The 17370-nt window shown below is 42.3% G+C and overlaps 2 protein-coding genes across 3 annotated transcripts in view; one reads left to right on the top strand and one right to left on the bottom strand.

The window, feature by feature from the left end:
- The window catches only part of GLP1R (glucagon like peptide 1 receptor), a 94685-nt gene extending 91475 nt beyond the window's left edge, over positions 1 to 3210 (top strand). For both annotated transcript variants that reach the window (XM_053382928.1, XM_053382929.1), the window contains one exon: positions 671 to 3210. In XM_053382928.1, coding sequence (XP_053238903.1) covers positions 671 to 838 — 168 coding nt within the window. In that variant the 3' untranslated portion in view covers positions 839 to 3210. The remainder of the gene's footprint in view (positions 1 to 670) is intronic.
- Positions 3211 to 5470: 2260 nt separating this feature from the next.
- On the bottom strand, positions 5471 to 11731 carry SAYSD1 (SAYSVFN motif domain containing 1). The gene is made up of 2 exons (XM_053382930.1): positions 11487 to 11731; positions 5471 to 7309 (listed from the first exon to the last, which is right to left on the bottom strand). Exons 1-2 carry the CDS (start codon positions 11619 to 11621, stop codon positions 6974 to 6976), a joined length of 471 nt encoding a protein of 156 aa, XP_053238905.1. The 5' UTR covers positions 11622 to 11731; the 3' UTR covers positions 5471 to 6973.
- Positions 11732 to 17370: the final 5639 nt, after the last annotated feature.

Below are 17370 nucleotides of genomic sequence, written 5' to 3' on the forward strand. Positions count from 1 at the left end.
CAAAGTCAGCATAACAGCATTTGCCAGGTGATTCCCCCCTCAGTCCAGTGCTATGGATCTTTACCCAGCAGTAAGTCCCTCTCACTTCAAGGGCACTCCCAAGTAACAGCACAATCCTAGCCATGTCTATTCAGAAGTAAGTCAGTGTGGTTCAACAGGGATAGGATTGCAGCCTATGCATGCCTAGAATTTCAGTCTTATTCAAGATTTTAAAACTGTTGAATTAACATTCTATAAATTGTGGTCTTTAGCTCTATCTGTATGCAGAAATACACTTGTTGACAGTCACAGTGAGTATCTTGGATTCTCAAAATGGCGTTGAAGCAGGAAATTCAGACTAGTTTGAACCATGTGCCCTCTTAACTTTAGATCAACAGGTTGCTGCAAGGAGTTCAGTTAAGGCATACCGTTCCCAACTGTTGCACAGACATACATCTATTTATAGATGAAGGAAAGAGTGCTGCTATTATTTTGGTTATGAAACTACCTATGAAGGACTGATTAAGTAATTACAGAAATTATCTGAAACAATAACAAGGGCAGCTTTAGAACCTTGCCAGTGTTTAATTATATGGGATATTTCCTCTTTTCTTAGTGCTACAATAGAAGTGGCTCAAAAATGGATTATTCCCCATTCTCTCTCTCATGCCTTTTTATTTCCTTATGCAAGGTTCGGACAGAATTTCAGAAAAGCTGGGAGCGCTGGCGACTAGAGCACTTTTATGTCCGCAGAGACAGCAACATGAAGCCTCTCAAGTACCCAGCCAACAGTATAAGCAGCGGAGGTACCCTGGGGAGCACAGTCTATGCTGCCACTTTCCAGGCTACATTCAGCTAAGATTTCTGTGGAGCCTAGTGCAGAGGAGTCTGACCAACTAACATGAACTGTAGGAGGTACAATCGAATCCCCTTGAATATCCAGCCAGCCAGATTGCATGAGGCCTTTGGAAGACTTGAACCTCCCTCATTCATGGCTGCAGGCAGCTGGACAAGCTTTCAAAATAAAGCAGCCACCTAATATAACCAATACATTTGAGGGGAGGACATGCTCTTTAAAGTAAGCTTAAAGCATTTCTTCTCAATATCAGAGGCCTCCAGGTGCCCAAAGCCTATAAACACTGTGTTGATGCTGTCACAAAGCGTAAAGGTAATCATTTATTAGCGTGGGTAGACAGGTTGACAGCTTTTCTGATTAAATTACAAGGATGCAGCTGATCATTACAAACAAGAAAAAGCTCCCATTGGGAAAAATGGGAGATTAAACTTTTGCATGGTTACAAAGAAACAGTCACCATAATCTGTAGAAGCATTTCAAGCCTTTCCAAGTGGTAGCTTTCTTAAACACCCAATATGCAGTCACTTGACTTGGGTGTTCCAGGCATTTCCACAAATGGGACTTTTGTGTCCCCCTCTAACCACACTGCAAGAATAGTATATTTGCTGCAGTTTTGAATGTTACATGTGGTGTCGTGGACACCTAATGGCCAGTGCCAGTGACGTTATTTGCAATGAACGGTTATTCATCTCTTCACTCCTACGGCACAGTAAGACGTAGTTTACTTTTTGTTGCGTGAGGTGTTCTCTGTTTTATGGTAATGTGTACAATTAAAAATGGGAAAGATTATTTAACAAATAACCATTTTACACCCTTATGCTTTCACATACCTCTTTTTTAAAAAATAGCGCATGCTGTACATTTCTTCTCTGCAGCATTGGATTCTATCCCTCATTTTTGTAAAAAACAGCAGCATAGTAAACCTGATAAACAGGCAATTTCTATGTGGCAGAGCAATCCTCTACTGACCCCAGCAGGACTATTCTACTCATCCACTGCTTGGGGACAGCATATAGTACTGGTGACTGGATCCACCTACTATTTCATCATTTGAAAAGGCTTGAATTGTTCTTGTGCCATTCAGATAAATTTTTGCTGGTACGTCCATGATTGAAGTATATGAATACTGGAGATTTGATGTTGCCTTTGGTTGCATGCTCTCAAACATGTTAAAGAGTAATTTCTCTCTCGGAGAAACTTAAATCTATGTGCAGATGATGGTTCTTTTCCAGGTGATGAATGCACACACTTTCTGCTGTCATTAGTGGGGTTTTTTAAATGCCCAGTCTTACCACTCTCATAGCCCTTTACTGCTTCAGAAGGCTGCACAAATATTACTATGAACCAAAGTAATTAGTGGCTTTCTGGAATTGAGTATTTGACAGGGAACAACGTTTTATTCTCTGCCTCCTGTAGGTATAGAAGCGGATAAACAGGAACATGGGAGAAAATAATACCCTTTATAACATCTATGGAGACACAAATGTAGAATTTAGTATTTTAGAACTTTAATCATTTGTTCACAGGAGTCCTGAACTTTAGCATAGGTTTTTCTATGCCTTGCTCTTTTTCTTTCCTTTTCAAGTGTCTTATAGCTACAGGGCTCTTTTATGCTAGATGTTGAAAACAAAAACAAGCTGATTCAGGAGCTATATTTTCAGCACTTTGGCCAGCTCACTCTTCTATGCTACAGCCAGCTGGATTTCTTGCTTGTCAATAAGCCTTTAGAATCTTAAAAATTATGTAGACTGCTCAGCAGGAATGAATTAAAAATATATAAATCCAATTTGCCTTCTCAGTAAATCCAATTCAAGTTGCCAGTCATTCCTAGAACGTTTGATTGCATACAGAGAAACTCTGGTTTCAGAGATCATCATATATTAATTACCTTATTGGTAGTAATAGTGTGCACTGCAGCACCGAGTTGAAGTACATTTGAATCTTGTCATCTCCTCTAAAAACATATTGCATGATACTATTGTGGCCGTTCTGGACTGGACCTTGGATTTACCAGAATCTGAAAGGTTCTGCTGTGGGCCCAGGAGACTGTCCCTGTGTTGTGATGAGCATGCATAGAAATCTCTATGGTTGTGTACTGTGATGCCATAATTGGCCTTGCAAGCTGCATCCGTATATACTGTGTGCACCTAACAGTAGAGAAACCTTCACCAACGTGGTAATCCAGGACAGTCAATGTGGTAGATTCCAGATGTTGTGGACTGTACCTTCTGGCAGCCTCAGCCAGCATACAAATGGTCGGGGGGCAATGCAATTGTAGCCCAACAACTTCTAAGAGCAGCACATTGGCTGCCCCTGCTCTAAGCCATGCTGGACACGCCGCCTTCGCTGGAGTGATGCTTTTATACTATTACACTAGCATACACTAGCATATGGACATGGATTCTGTCCATGCCAGATGTGAGCTACAACGTATTAGTTTCTTGAGAACCTGAGGCTACCAAAATCCACTGGACTCAAGTAGGTTTGCCAGCATAATTCAGTGATGTGGGATGCTCAGTGATCTGGAATACCAAACCCTTTTAAGGAGTTGAATCGGCTGGCTTTGACAGGAATCCTACACATCAGACACAGCAACCGTAGCTGCCACAAATTTAAAATTGTCTGTAGAGCCGGTCATATAGACAGTCTCCACTGGCCTCCTTCAAGCTACTTTCCTGGTATTAAAAGCTGACAGCTGCAAGCATTCCCCTGTTATAGTTTTCACAATTCACTCCAACACAATCCCCATTGGTGGGAAATAGTTGTGCTACAGATGTCTGTTTACAGGCAAGCATGGTTGAGATCTGTGAATGCTTATTGTGCAGTTATTACTAGAGATTATTTTGAAAATGGGACTTCAGAAGATTAGCAGTGTCTAAGCCATGCCTGTGGAGTTCCCAGGGCCAACTAGAGTCCTGGGAAGTTGCATCTCATCCCACTGGCTGAGGTCCCCACCCGATTTACACAAAGGAAGGGGGAGCATGTGGAAGGGAGACAAGCTCAGTGTTATATGAGAGGAGAGCAGACATATGAGTGACATGCTCCACCATGTTTAATTTGCCCTTTAGTCAACAATGGAATTCCTGTAGCATAATAGATCTTGTCATATGGGAAACAATGTCACATACTTCACCAAACAGCAAGAAAAAAGGCAGTAGGCAAGGTTATTGAATGATGTGTCCCAAGAGACATTTTCTAAATTTTAGTATATTTTGTCTTGGTGTGTAAATTGAACCTTCTCTTAATTATCTTTCATTTTCACCAAAATTCTAGGCTAGGTAGCCGTTTAAATTCATGGCTTTTAAAAACTTTCACTAACTGTTCCCTTGTTCTTAAAATCACTTTGCGTTTCCCTTGATTTTTAACCTCTCCTCTTTTGAAGACCTTTTAAAATAAAATAAAATTCAATTAAACATGGGCCCCCTCCTTATTTTGGTCTTGCCCCAGACCCATCTTGGCAGGTTATGGAAACCATACTGGCGGAGCTTGGTTCAATGGGGCTTTCAAGGAGCAGAATTACAGGAGCATTCTGACCATGGAAGGAGATGCGTAGAGCCCACCCAAATCTCAAAGAGCCCTTTTGCAACTGGCAATATGTTTTCCAGTTTACTCTAAGGAAACAATTGCTGCCCAAAAAACCACCCATACACAATCCTCTCTTACTATTGATTATGTAGTGTTGGTGTTGTTAAATTTGTTTGTTCTATTGTATTGCTGTTCCTCTTTCAGCCAGCTATTTTTCATTTCTGGAATGTGTTCCTAGTAAAGTGATGATGGATGCAGTATATGCAACTCCTTTAAAAGCTTGTTTAGTCTTGGGAGAAGATAGCAGATGCAGAAAAGAGCATTCAAGACCTCTCTTCAGCAATGTCTGTGGGCTGGTGAAAGCAGCCTTGGGAAACAAGAAACGCCCTTTCGTTACCAGCAGCCTGTTTATAACGTTCCCAATAAAACTAGTACCAATGAATAGAGGAAATGTGCATGAGCCTCAATGTTCAAGCTGCCTTTGCTTTGGAATTCATAGTATGCTTTAAGACTGCTCTTCATACGGCGCTCAAAAACAGTTTGAGCAACCCAAGATGCACCAGCAACCTGCACACTCACTGTGATTCTACTTAAGTTTCATTCCACAGTTATGCACACAAGTCTTGTTAAATTAATACAACTTGTGAGGCACCTAAGTGGAGGCACGTATTGCAAATGTACCAAAATGGTGAATATATATATATTAAGCATTAAAAATGAGTGAATGTCATATTTCTATCCTTACTGTTTTGATTCTTTTTTTAAAAAAATAATTGCATGTATTTATTTTTAAATGTTACAAAAATGGGTAACAAATTATGAATTGTGTTCCTTTGTGCACGTGCGAATTCATCCTTGTCTTGCAAAAGCAATGTAATTTACCATATAAAGGTTTGCTGCAATTGATGTTAACTGTGTAATTCTCTCCTCATGGTTTCCAAGATGTGTCAGACATAAATTTATTTGTATCTCAGTTTACTTTAGATCTACTTGAGCAGAATCAATTCAGTTTTTTCCCCCTTCATGCATTTTTAAAATATCAGGCCTTGAATCCACACATACCAATGAATGAATTGAATAAATCTTCAAAAAGTAAGCAACTGAAAAAAGTAAAATGTGCACACCTAGCATCTCTTGTATCCTTAATACAAGATAATGCTGATCTTTATGGAATCAAATCAGGTGCCTGACATTGTAAACACAAACACACACTTGAACAGTGAAATGTAATAAATTCAATAAGAGTTGAAAATAGGCTTTAATAGTCTCTACTGACTCAGATGGCACCACTATCCTATGGCCCCCAAGTATGGGAGTGGGGAATCTGCCTGCAGAACTGCACACAAGTAATCTGGCCTGGGGAATTTCTCTTCATCCATATCCAACATCCAGGGTCCCGGGGAATTAGAGTAGCGGAGCTACTCTTCTGAGGGACAGGAGTTAACACTCCAACCATGCTGATGGAATCCATTTTAACAGTATGCTATGTGTTTAGACATTGTCTGCTAAAAGGTACTAAATTCATTTAAAACATACTGTACCTCAGCTGGTAGACTGGTCAACCTGCTAGTTTTCAAAAAGTAAAATATGTGGCTTTCTGCAAGCAACACCCGATACAACACACCAGTAAAATCTGTTTGCCTTTTCCAAGCCTTTGTAACACATTCTCATATTTTGTTAGTTTATTAATCACACCTTACTATTGACCTATTAGGAGGTGATTTGAAGCACAATCCTATGAATGTTCAATATCACTTGCTTCCAGGCAAGTGCCTTAAATTCCCGCACTGGGAATGCGGAAGTTTGAGCTGAGATGTCATCTGTATGCTGGTGGTACATAGCTCTACCACTTCTGCAAATGATATCTGCTGTTTTTCCCTTGCCAATTTAGTGCAGCTGTTTTGTTCATATGTGGTGGTGTTAGTACAGTTTGACTTTTTGTGCAAGCTGACTTTTGTTAAAAGTGGGGTGTAGATCCAAATTTTCAGTTCAATGAGCATTAATCAAACACACATACAGTAGAAATACAAACCTAATATATATATATTGTCACATTATCCTTTCCACAAATGTGGCTCTTCTGCTTTTGACACTGGAGTGGATCAAATTTTTAAAAGAAGTTATAAGCAGACTTGGAGGTTATTGCTCAATGAAAGGCAAGGTCCCCCTGCCCCTCCAACTGGTTCTGTTGAGGTCTCCAAATTCAACTTAGGTGAGGAGAGAAACCCCAAGGAAAAGAATAGGTGTATATATTAATGTTTGGCATTGGTCTAAATATATATGCATATTTGTACATGCATTCCTGGATCTTTTAATATAAAGCTGGCCAAGATATTTGACATCCCATTTGAAAGGGATGTCTATGAAAATAACAGCTTCAATGGTGAGAACCATATAGCCTAGAACAGGAGCCTTTTTTGGGGGGGGGGAGGCTGAATATGTATGTTTAATATCCTGTCTTTAGTTGTTTATTATATAAGAAACAGTAACTGCAGCTCAACTCTTTAATTACAATATTGTAAACATTTCTAAAGATGAAAAATCTCACAGGAAACAGTTCCCATTTTGCTCAAGTGGAGAGGATAGACCTAGTGATACTGGTATAGGCACTGGTTACCTCTGGGCTAAGGGCCGATACTGTAGTTCTCTCTCAAACTGTTCTGCTGTAAGTGTTCCATCAATCGCTTCACATCCTGGGTTAAAGACAGAATAGGCACTTCTTTCTCCAGTCTGTCTTTCTCCAGGACCGCGGGTTCCTACATAGATCCAGTAAAACATAGACAGGACAAAATAAGGCAAACCAAACTCTAGTTCCACAAACAGTCCCAGTAAGACAAGCCAGATGAGAAACTTGAGAAAGGTGACATTCAGAAGAAAGCAACTGGTCCACCATGGTGCAGGGCATGTAACAGCTTCAGTTTGGGGCCTTTCTGGCCTTTGACTGGATTCCTGCAAAATAAAATAAAAAGCCACCTGGGTTATTTATGCAATGGACAAATAATTAAGGCTAGAACAACAATTGTTTCTAAGATCAATTTTGTGATGGAATATTGATTTCCAAAAAAGACCACTTTTTTCACACGCTGCAGAAGATTGAGCAATAGGTAGGAAGTAGGTAAGAAGCAAGAGGAGTCAGGCTGTGCTGGGCAAAGGCCATGTCACCATGTTGCAGGAAATATATGCTTGGTAGAATCGCAGAATGCAATTACCTGAAGATGTTCTGTGCTCTGCAGCATTCGAAAATACCTTTCCAACAACAAGTCCAACGTGTGCTACTTGTTTTGTATTCCACTCAAATACAGAAGCAGTGCTATCATCACTTACCGTATTTTTCACTCGATAACACGCACCTGACCATAACACGCACATAGTTTTTAGAGGAGGAAAACAAGAAAAAAAAATTCTGAATGAAACAGTGGATGTATCATTTTTGTGCTTCATGCTGCGGCCACAGACATGTGATTTGACGGTGAGTTTGGGGTAGCCCAATGCAAAGATCCTGAGGATCCATGTGGATCCATGCTTTGTAACCACGTTTTTGTACCATTGCAGCCCCAGGCAACAGTGGGTGCGTGATTTTTTTGGTGCAGGCTGTAGCCATGGACATGCTATGTGATCTGATGGTGAATTTGGGGTGACCCAATGCAAAGATCCTGAGGATCCATGTGGATCCGTGCTTTGTAACCATGTTTTTGCACCATTGCAGCCCTGTTTTTGCATCAGATCATTGCTATGTGATCTGATGGTGAATTTGGGGTGACTCAATGCAAAGATCCTGAGGATCCATGTGGATCCGTGATTGGAACCACGTTTTAAGTAGGGAGGGAAGGAAAAACATAGAAAGGATAAGGAGCGCCGAAAGGGGTGTGCAGAGAGGCAGCTGGCTAAGAATGCAGGAGAGGGGTTTTACCGGAGGGAGGAAAGGAAGGCAAAAGTCCCCCCCCACAAGCCAGCCAGCTCTCTCTCTCTCTCCCCCCCCCCCAACCTGCATGTTGCCTGCGAGTCCCAGACGCACGGAGAGGAATTAGAAGGCAGGGCGCTCTGCTTTCCACTCTGCTTGCCTGGAGGGGAGGGGTTTTCTCTGCTCTTTGTTCCGTTTGAGCAAACACAGTAAGGAAACAGAAGCAGGTGGGCAGTAAGACCCTGAGGCAGAGCTTCCTCCTTTCAAGGCTTCCCTTCTCCGGACGATTTGATATTTGCCTGATTTTTGCCTTCACTCGCGCTTGTCAGCTCCAGGGACCACACATTCGCTCAATAACACGCACAGACATTTCCCCTTACTTTTTAGGAGAAAAAATCTGCGTGTAATAGAGGGGAAAATACGGTACATTTCTGCCTTTGAATCTTGGATCTAACAGATTTGCAGCAGCATGAACTGGGTGGCAACAAAATTATGGTGTTCTGCACTTTCTCCCACTCCCAGTCTTTTGAGGCCTAGTCAAGAGAACAAACAGATCCACCAACTATGCCAACAAGCAGGAGGACACAATGGCAGGAACTGAATCCTCCTCTTGTTTCAATGGCAGTGCCTTCCTAGAAGCAGAAATGCATCTTGCTCTTGCATTTGCAAGTTGTCCTCTCAAATGCGCAGCTCAGGAATTGTTTGTCACAGTGTGCAGAAATTGTAATGATCTGTACACAGTCTTACATAAAAGTCTTTCTGATAGTTTTAGTAATCATTTTGGGGGGCTAAATAATAGAATTATAGAATTGGAAGGGACCATGAGGGACATCTAGTCCAATGTAGGAATCTTTTGTCCACTGTGTCCCATGACCCTGAGATTAAGAATATCATGCTCTACTGACTGAAGTATCTTAGCTCCATCTTCTTTTAAACATTCTGTTCATATTTCTAAAATAAAATATTTCATAATCCTTTGGGGTTATTCATTTGGAGATGGGAGACGGCTTTGGAGAAAAATGTTTTCCCTCAGTTTTTTTCCAACCCTTCACTCACACCTATAATGATGACCAGTGTTTTTAGTTCCCACCCCCCAAAATACTACTACTACTACTACTAATAATAATAATAATCCAGAGACATGGCTCACTAGCTACCAGTACTGAGGTAGGCAAAGAAAACTGAAATTTCAGCAGAATATCTCCAAACAGGAAGACCATGGGCAACACCATAATAGATGGGATTCAGCTTTTATAAAGTATAAAACAGCAAATAATGAATAATGGTATGTCTATAGACTCATGCTCAATTATTCTGAAAAAAGAACTTGGGACCAGAGCAGAAAGCTCATTAAACTATATTCTCAGTAAGTTGTAGCTAAAATATCCATTCAGCCCATCCCCTCTAGCCCTACTATTTGAACAGTGGTTCTCAAACTTTTCTCTGGGCCACACTTTCAGAATAAAAATTTGTGCCACGCCAATTTTTTTTATTGATAAAAATAAATTGGAAAACAAAAAGAAACAACTAGCAGCACTTGATTTATAACATAGAACACAATTAATTTATAATATGATCATGGGACATCTAGAAAGTATAAAACAATGCAGCTACGTAAGAACACGACTCACTCCCAAAATAGAATTATAAATGTGCCTCTTACAACATATGTACCTTAAGTATGTATACAAATTCAATGAGAGGTATGAGATTGCTTTTGCTGGGTAATCTTTATATTAAGTCTAATTTGAGACAAACTCTCATCTCCTTATCCAACACAAAGAAACCCTTCTCTTTTCTGATCTTTCATATTTGTCAGAGTTGAAAATCCCTGCCCACCACAATATGTCATGGAGAACTGTAGAGGAAAAGCCTGTGTTTCTGTTCTCATTTTGAAAAGATACCTATCCATACGCTACAAATAATAAAATTTTTTTTAATACCAATCTATACTACACTGAAACATTGAAATTTTTCTTTGATTGTCCTTGAATCTTCCTGCCACACATGCCACCCTCTCCTGCCACACCGGCATGGCACGCCACAGCCTTTTGAGAACCACCGTTCTCACTAATCTCAGCAGATGAGAGGGTTTGGGTGTTTTGTTTGTTTGCATGCTGTCTTAAACCCCTATTTCTAACGCTTACTCTTCAGCCTTACTCCTGTTTCCTTTTCTTAACAAAATTTACCAATTTAACTCTCTATATAACATGTAGTTTCTCCCAACTACTCTACTGTCAATCCCTTGGAACACCTCACCAGATGGTAAAATGATGAACTTCAAGGCAATTGTTGCCATAAGAACAAAACTTTTCCTCCATCCCTAATAAAAGATGGATGGTTAAATTCCTAAAGGATGCTGGACCACATCTCCACGGTATGGTGCAAATGGTGTTACACTGCCGCCCCAACAAGGTTTCATGAGCACACATGCCCACTCCCAATCATAATGAACATTTTGATCATTATGCACTGTAAAACAGAAAGCATCACCACCAGGCACACTTGGGTTCAAATCCTTGCTTGGCTGTGCATCTTGCCCTGACTCATTCATTGCTCCAGGGAGGACAAAGCTACAGAAGAAACATGAAGATCATCGGCCTATCCTATTTCTACCTCACAGGGATGGTGTGGAGAGGAAGATGAGAGAGCCCTGAGGATCTTGATTAGAAAACTGTAGTGATTAAAATGTATGAGATAATAGTAGAGCCCAGGGAGAGAGAGAAGGTTCTCTGAGGATAAATAAATCAGTATAGGAAGAGCAGAGCCAAGTGCTAAAGTTCTTCCTGGAGTGCTCAAGGCAGGGGCTTCATTTGTGAATGCTCCAACACGGCGGGGTGGAGGAAGAAGACCTGGAAGGGACCCCTAGGGTCATCTAGTCCAACCCCCTGCGATGCAGGAATGAATGAACCTGTACACGCAGGAAATCAGTACGTCAGAAAGGCGGCCGGGCTAACAACTTTCGCCTGACTTTTTTGGTGCTGGAGCACTGAGCACACAACACTCCTGCAGCGGTACCGCGCAGCATAAACATCGCCTTGAGTTGCAATGTCGCACGCGGCAGCTCTGACTGGAGAGCAGCTGCAGCGGCAGAAGAACCTGCAAGGAGAGCGGCGGCGCGATCCTACGCGCGTCTACCGGAGGCCGAGCGGGTGAAAACGCGGCCTTCCCCGCCCCGCAACGCGCCTCGGGAGGCGGAGCCGCCTCGCGCCGAAGCTAACCAACCTCACTCGGCAGCGGGGGCCGGGCTTGGGCCTGCTCCTTCGCCGCCTCCGCCGCCTTTTCTGGGGGCTTTGCCGAGGGAGCGGTGTGGCGGGTGCCGCGGCGGGCAGCCCGGAACTCGGCCAGCCTCTGCTCCATGCACGCAGCAGCAGCAGCAGCAGCGCCCGCCTCCGCCCGGTGCCACGTCCCGCCCAAGAGCCGGCGCCCAGCGGCGCTTGCTGGCGTTGCGCGCTTGGCACGGCTGGCCGGGATCTGCCCCGGCGGGGAGAGCCGCCCCCGAGGCAGGACCGGAGGAGGGGCAGGAAGGCCCGCACCAAGTCAGAAGGGCGAAGTGGAAGGAGGAGTAGCTGCTTCTATCCCGCCAAGTTTTATTTAGGTTTTTGTTTTGTATCATTCATGGCCTCAGTTTTCAGCTACGGTTAGAAATGCTAGCCAGACGGAAACGCTTTCCCCTCCAAGCCACTGCCTGTTCCTCCTCCTTCCAGCGGGTCTGGGAGCTTGCACGGGAACGAGCCCCTTAAAGCTGCTAGATGGTGACCGCTTCGTTTCCCACTTGCAGGAGTCAAATAAAGAAAGTGGTGGTGGGAAAGGACATTTGTAGCATATCATTTCTACACCTTGACATAAATAACTAGGATCGTTGTCATTTCTGCATTCCCCACCCCAACGTGGCTTTGCCCATCTTCCCTTGTAGAGTTTCGGGTGCGAGATTGTATTTGCTGGATTGGGGAGGGGGGAGGAAACTGGAACACGGTTGGTAGCAGCCCCCTCCTGAAGTAGGAACATGAGAGTCTGTTCTGTCCCATCTAGTATATCCCCACTTGTGATGTCTAGCAGCTGAAATTCACAGGCATACTACCTCCAACAACTGGGGCAGAGGTCTGGCCAGTAGCCTTTGATAGGCTTATCCTCTATGAAAGCCATCTTACAGCCAGCCAGGTTTATGACAATCATTGTGACAATCAATACTTTAGCTTTTCTTAAAACAAACACAAGAAAGGGCAGTAGGACCTTTGTGTACAGATGAGTTTGTGTGTAATATTATCACCAACAAACTGGGTATATTTCTGGATCTCGTACTCAATGCAAAAAGTATTAGAAAGTGGGTCATGCAAGGACAAAGGGAAGGTGAGAAAGTGTTCTCTCTTCTTTTTAACATGATTCACCTTTCTGAATGGCCCTAATTATCTGGTTTGTAAAATTACATTTCCAAGTAATTTTACAAGCAGCAAGATCATTACCTTTGCTATCACCATTATCATTTTTATCTGGCCAATTGGAATCCCCATCTGCTTTTATGTTAAGAAATTATGTGACTAGGTGTTGCCCTATTGCAGAATTTAATGTGCCAATTTTAATATAATGCTAAGTTTGCCGGAGGTTATTTCACTGGAACTTCCTTCATTTACCATATAGGCTGTCTGAAGATGTTTGCTCACTTGAATGTATTTGCAATAGCTTTTCAGGGTTTTAATTCCTTTCATCTACATTGAATGCCAATATATCAAGAGACCGTACTGTGTTTGAGAGCAGAGGACCCCTTTGGGATGCACCCCTTTGGGATGTGTAAAATACCTAGAACAAACATGCATAACATAGAGAAGTTCCAGTGATGGACAGCATCCTGAGTCAGGTGTGTCTTTCTGTCAGGGCCTGGGCCATCAAGAAAATAATTTTTGATGGGCCGGCATATCGATTTTATAAGTAAGAGACTGGAGGTCAGGTATGAGGAAAGCAAGACCTAATGCTAGATGCAGAAGATGTTGCCATGGGCAGGCTGGAGGTCAACTACCAGAAATGCCCGTCATAGTTCCTAGATGTGATAAAGTGCTCAGGCTGCCAGACTAGCTCTAAAGGAAGGACTTCTTGGAGCTTGAGGCCCTTCCATTGGTTTTGGAGGTCATTTGATCATCCTCAAACTGTTGGATGAAGAGATAGATCTCAGACCAGCACTGGAGTTTGAAGGACCCTTTCCCAGTAGAACCTAACTGGGTCTGCCTTTTGAAGGCACAGACAGCGCAGGAGATAAGGCACCAAAGGCTAGCTACTGGAGGTTTTGGTTTGAGATCCCACTCTGGGCTAGACCCCTGAACAGCACAAGCAGAAGCCAAGACACAGATGGGTTGAATGAAGAGATTTAATGAGCCAACTTGGATTTATGAAAATATCTCCTCTGTGACCTGCTTCATCTGTGCATACCCTGCTGTGAAATGGAGTAAATCTAGAAGGGGACTCTGAGCACAAAATATTTGAGAAATACTATCTTGGAGAGAACGTCACAATTTCTTTCTTGCGAATGCAGACTTGCTTAGTGATGAACCTGTTCACATCTTGAATAGCAACCGAGTACATAGAAGCCTAGCAGCCTTTATGGCATATTCAGGGCTTAGTTCCTCCGAAATGTATTTGTCAAGAGCTTAGGATCTCTTGCCATCAGGCAATGTTAAGGTTTTTCTTCTGCTCTGTATATCACTGTACAGTCATACCTCGGGTTAAAGTAGCTTCAGGTTGAGCGTTTTCAGGTTGCGTTCCGCGGCAACCCGGAAGTAATGGAACGGGTTACTTCTGGGTTTCGCCGCTTGCGCAGGTGCTCAAAATGATGTCATGCGCATGTGCAGAAGCGGCGAATTGCGAGACGCGCAGACATGGGTTGCGTTCGGCTCAGGATGCGAACGGGGCTCTGGAATGGAACCCGTTCGAATCCAGAGGTACCACTGCATAGACCAGGGATGCGGAACCTGTGTTACTCCAGATGTTGCCAGATTGTAACTTTGACCATCCCTAACTGTTGGTCATGCTGGCTGGATTGAAGGAAGTTGGAGTCCAACTCTGGCTTCTTATCACTGTTTCTGTAATCAACAGCTTGGTTACCATAAACATCATTCTTCATATGCCAGGTGGAATGGAAGCACCAGCTATTTCATACATCCACAACCCTTTGCAAAATTCCCTGCTTCTTTTAAGCTGACCAAGCAATAAGAGATTCAGTCAAATCCCCAGGTTTACATTTGAACCAAATCAACTGCTGCTGGTCGATCACTATGACTGTACTGGTGTATTTATTCACTTCTGTGTACAGCTTCATCCAGAGGTTTAGTCCAATCAAAGCCCAATCATTTAGGACACTGCTGCTCTACAGCTCTGCTGGCCACACATTTTATCTGCTCCGGCCAATTTTGTGCATGTCAAACTGTTCCAAAATAATATTAATGATGAACAAATCTCATTTGTTTTCTTGAGCACAGACGGATTCATCTAATTTATTGAGAAACTGCCTCCTATGTGAAATGTATATGTATGCACTCTGACTTACTAAATGCTCTAATAAAAAGAGAGGGCCAGCTGATTATTAAATTAATGATCGAGTTTCATTACTGCAGTGGAGCCAAGGGAGCAAAGTCTGTATTAGCAGATGTTGACAAAGGCTGTTTTGACAAAGGATTGTGCCTGTGTCTGTACAGCTCTTTACTGAGGTTTTGCAGATTTGGAACTCTGTGAATCAGTGAAGATAAGCATGAAACTATTACTTCATTTTAATGAGTGTGAATTTTATGTATACTTACTTGGGAATATGGCCCTTTGAACACAGTGATACTTATAGGAAAGCACAATTGCTGGCTGCACAAGTCCCACAAAATACCCCGAACTATGAACTGAATTTATTTCATGAAAATAACTTCTACAATGACCTTGTAGGTGGCATTGTCTTCACAAGTTTCATGCATAGGTCCAATAGTACTTTTGTGACGCTCCGGTTCATTTCAATGGGGGTTATAATGTGTCCTTTCGTCTTGCTTTTCAAAATATATCTTTATGTTGTTGCAGCCTCTGCTCACATCTAACATTTTGTTTGGATTGGAGCCACTGATTGGGGGTAATACATGGGTAGGATGCTTCACCGACTACTGTGCACTGAAATGTTACACTTTCCACCAAAGGACAAGTCAGAAATATCAGTGGTTTAATGAAGCTGATTTAGCATGAAAATATTCGGTTGGAATTTATTTTTACAAGGAAAGTGTCGAGAAATATGTTCTTTTTAGTACAACTGTCAGCTGTAAATGTCGTATCATCTGCTAAATTTGGTGAAGCAAAAGAACATGATTAAACCATAGGGTTATTTCTTAAGTGATGACATTCTACAAACACATTGGAATTTTTGTTCCACTTTGATGCAGTTAAAATAGCAAAACGCTGCAATGCGTTATAAATATTGGTGCTCAGAATATTGTTTTCATTCCTTTTGGATGGAACTGTAATAGTGTGAAATAATGCCCATATATCAATTTTTGACTTGAAGTCATTAGTTCCTTATTCTCATATGAATCTTTGGGCAAGAAAACCTGCAGAATGGTATTTGCTTCTTGCCTGCTACTTATCTATCATCTGCCTCTAGCAGGGTGGTGATGGTTCAAATGCCTCTACTAACAGTTTGTACTGATGCAGAGATCCGTGGGGCTATTAAGACAACCATTATAGCAATTCATTTTCCCCCAAAGGCAGACACATACTTTGTTTTCAGAGCTGCTTACACAGGAGGATTTTGCTGAGTTGAGAATAGCTAAATGAGAGGCCCACAGAGTGAGGTGTCTGTACCTGTACACACTTGCCACCAGAGGCAGATTTAGGAAACCACAATCAGTTTGGTCACAGTGGGCATGAAGTGCAGCGGACGCCACAACTATTATTTAGTTAAAGAGGCGGTGCAGGGGACACACACCAAATTTTAGTGTCGCACGGGAAATTTGAGACCCCAAGGTCTCCTGCTGGTTGCGGAACCAGCAGCAGAACTGTCTGAAGAATGCAGGGGTCAGAAGATTCAGCATAGTTACCCTCTCTCCTGTCTAATAATAATAATAATAATAATAATAATAAGAAGAAGAAGAAGAAGAAGAAGAAGATATTATTATTATTTATACCCCGCCCATCTGGCTGGGTTTCCCCAGCCACTCTGGGTGGTTCCCAACAGAATAATAAAAAAAAATAAAAATAAAAAATAAAGTGATAAAACATCAAACATTTAAAACTTCCCTAAACAGGGCTGCCTTCAGATGTCTTCTAGGAGACAGAAACACATCTACTGGATGATGCTCTAACACTGAATGGTCACTCTGCAGAACTTCAGGAATGCACAGGCCGGCTTTTGCATTTTTTTTGCAGAATGAACCACTCTAGTGAGGCAGTGACTCACAGGTTCTTGAGTAAAGCCTGGTATAAAAGGCTCTTTTAACAATGACACACCATTGGCCCAGTGCTGGTGTTTCATATCCCGTCCCTGCACATCACAGCATTACGGCATAATGGACTTGCAAGGTTCTGCAAGGGGATTGAGGTGCCTTCTGACTTCGCAATAGGAACACAGGAAGCTGCTTTCTACAAGTAAGCCCACCGGTCCATCTCGCACAGTGTTGTTGATACTGACTGACAGAATCTCTATGCAGTTTCAAACTGGAAGTCTTTCCCAGCCCTTCCTAGAGATAGCAGGGATAGAACCAGGGAGCTTCTGTATGTGGAGCATATGATCTGTCGCTGAGCTATGGTCCTGCCCCCACCGCCTGTTGCTTCAAGAATATCTTTCCTGTGCATTTCTGCTTTGTGGGAGTAACAGCAGTTGTGAGAGAGGGAAAGTTTCTGGCGCACAAGGCAAATTCAAGATCCAGGATTTGCCTTTGTTTTCAGTTGTGGTCACTAGGAGATAGGCACATCTGTCAATCTTTGTTTCTCTCACTTTCTCCAATCTTTTCCAGTCCTACCGTCAGTTTTCCACAACAATTTGCAATTATATATAACTATTTGCAAGTATAAATAACATGAAACTATTGAGATTATTAATATTGTGCATTTGGAAGCAAATCGGATGTATAAAAAACTCTTCAAATAAAAATTG

This window comes from Podarcis raffonei, chromosome 3 (assembly GCF_027172205.1).
Source record: "Podarcis raffonei isolate rPodRaf1 chromosome 3, rPodRaf1.pri, whole genome shotgun sequence".
Taxonomy (NCBI): domain Eukaryota; kingdom Metazoa; phylum Chordata; class Lepidosauria; order Squamata; family Lacertidae; genus Podarcis; species Podarcis raffonei.

Coding starts and splice junctions, on each gene's coding strand:
- SAYSD1 (XM_053382930.1), bottom strand. CDS start 11,621: ATGGAGCAGAGGCTGGCCGAGTTCCGGGCTGCCCGCCGCGGCACCCGC. Junction 7,310..11,486: donor GGCCCCCGCTGCCGAGTGAG/GTTGGTTAGCTT, acceptor TTTATTTTGCAG/GAATCCAGTCAAAGGCCAGA.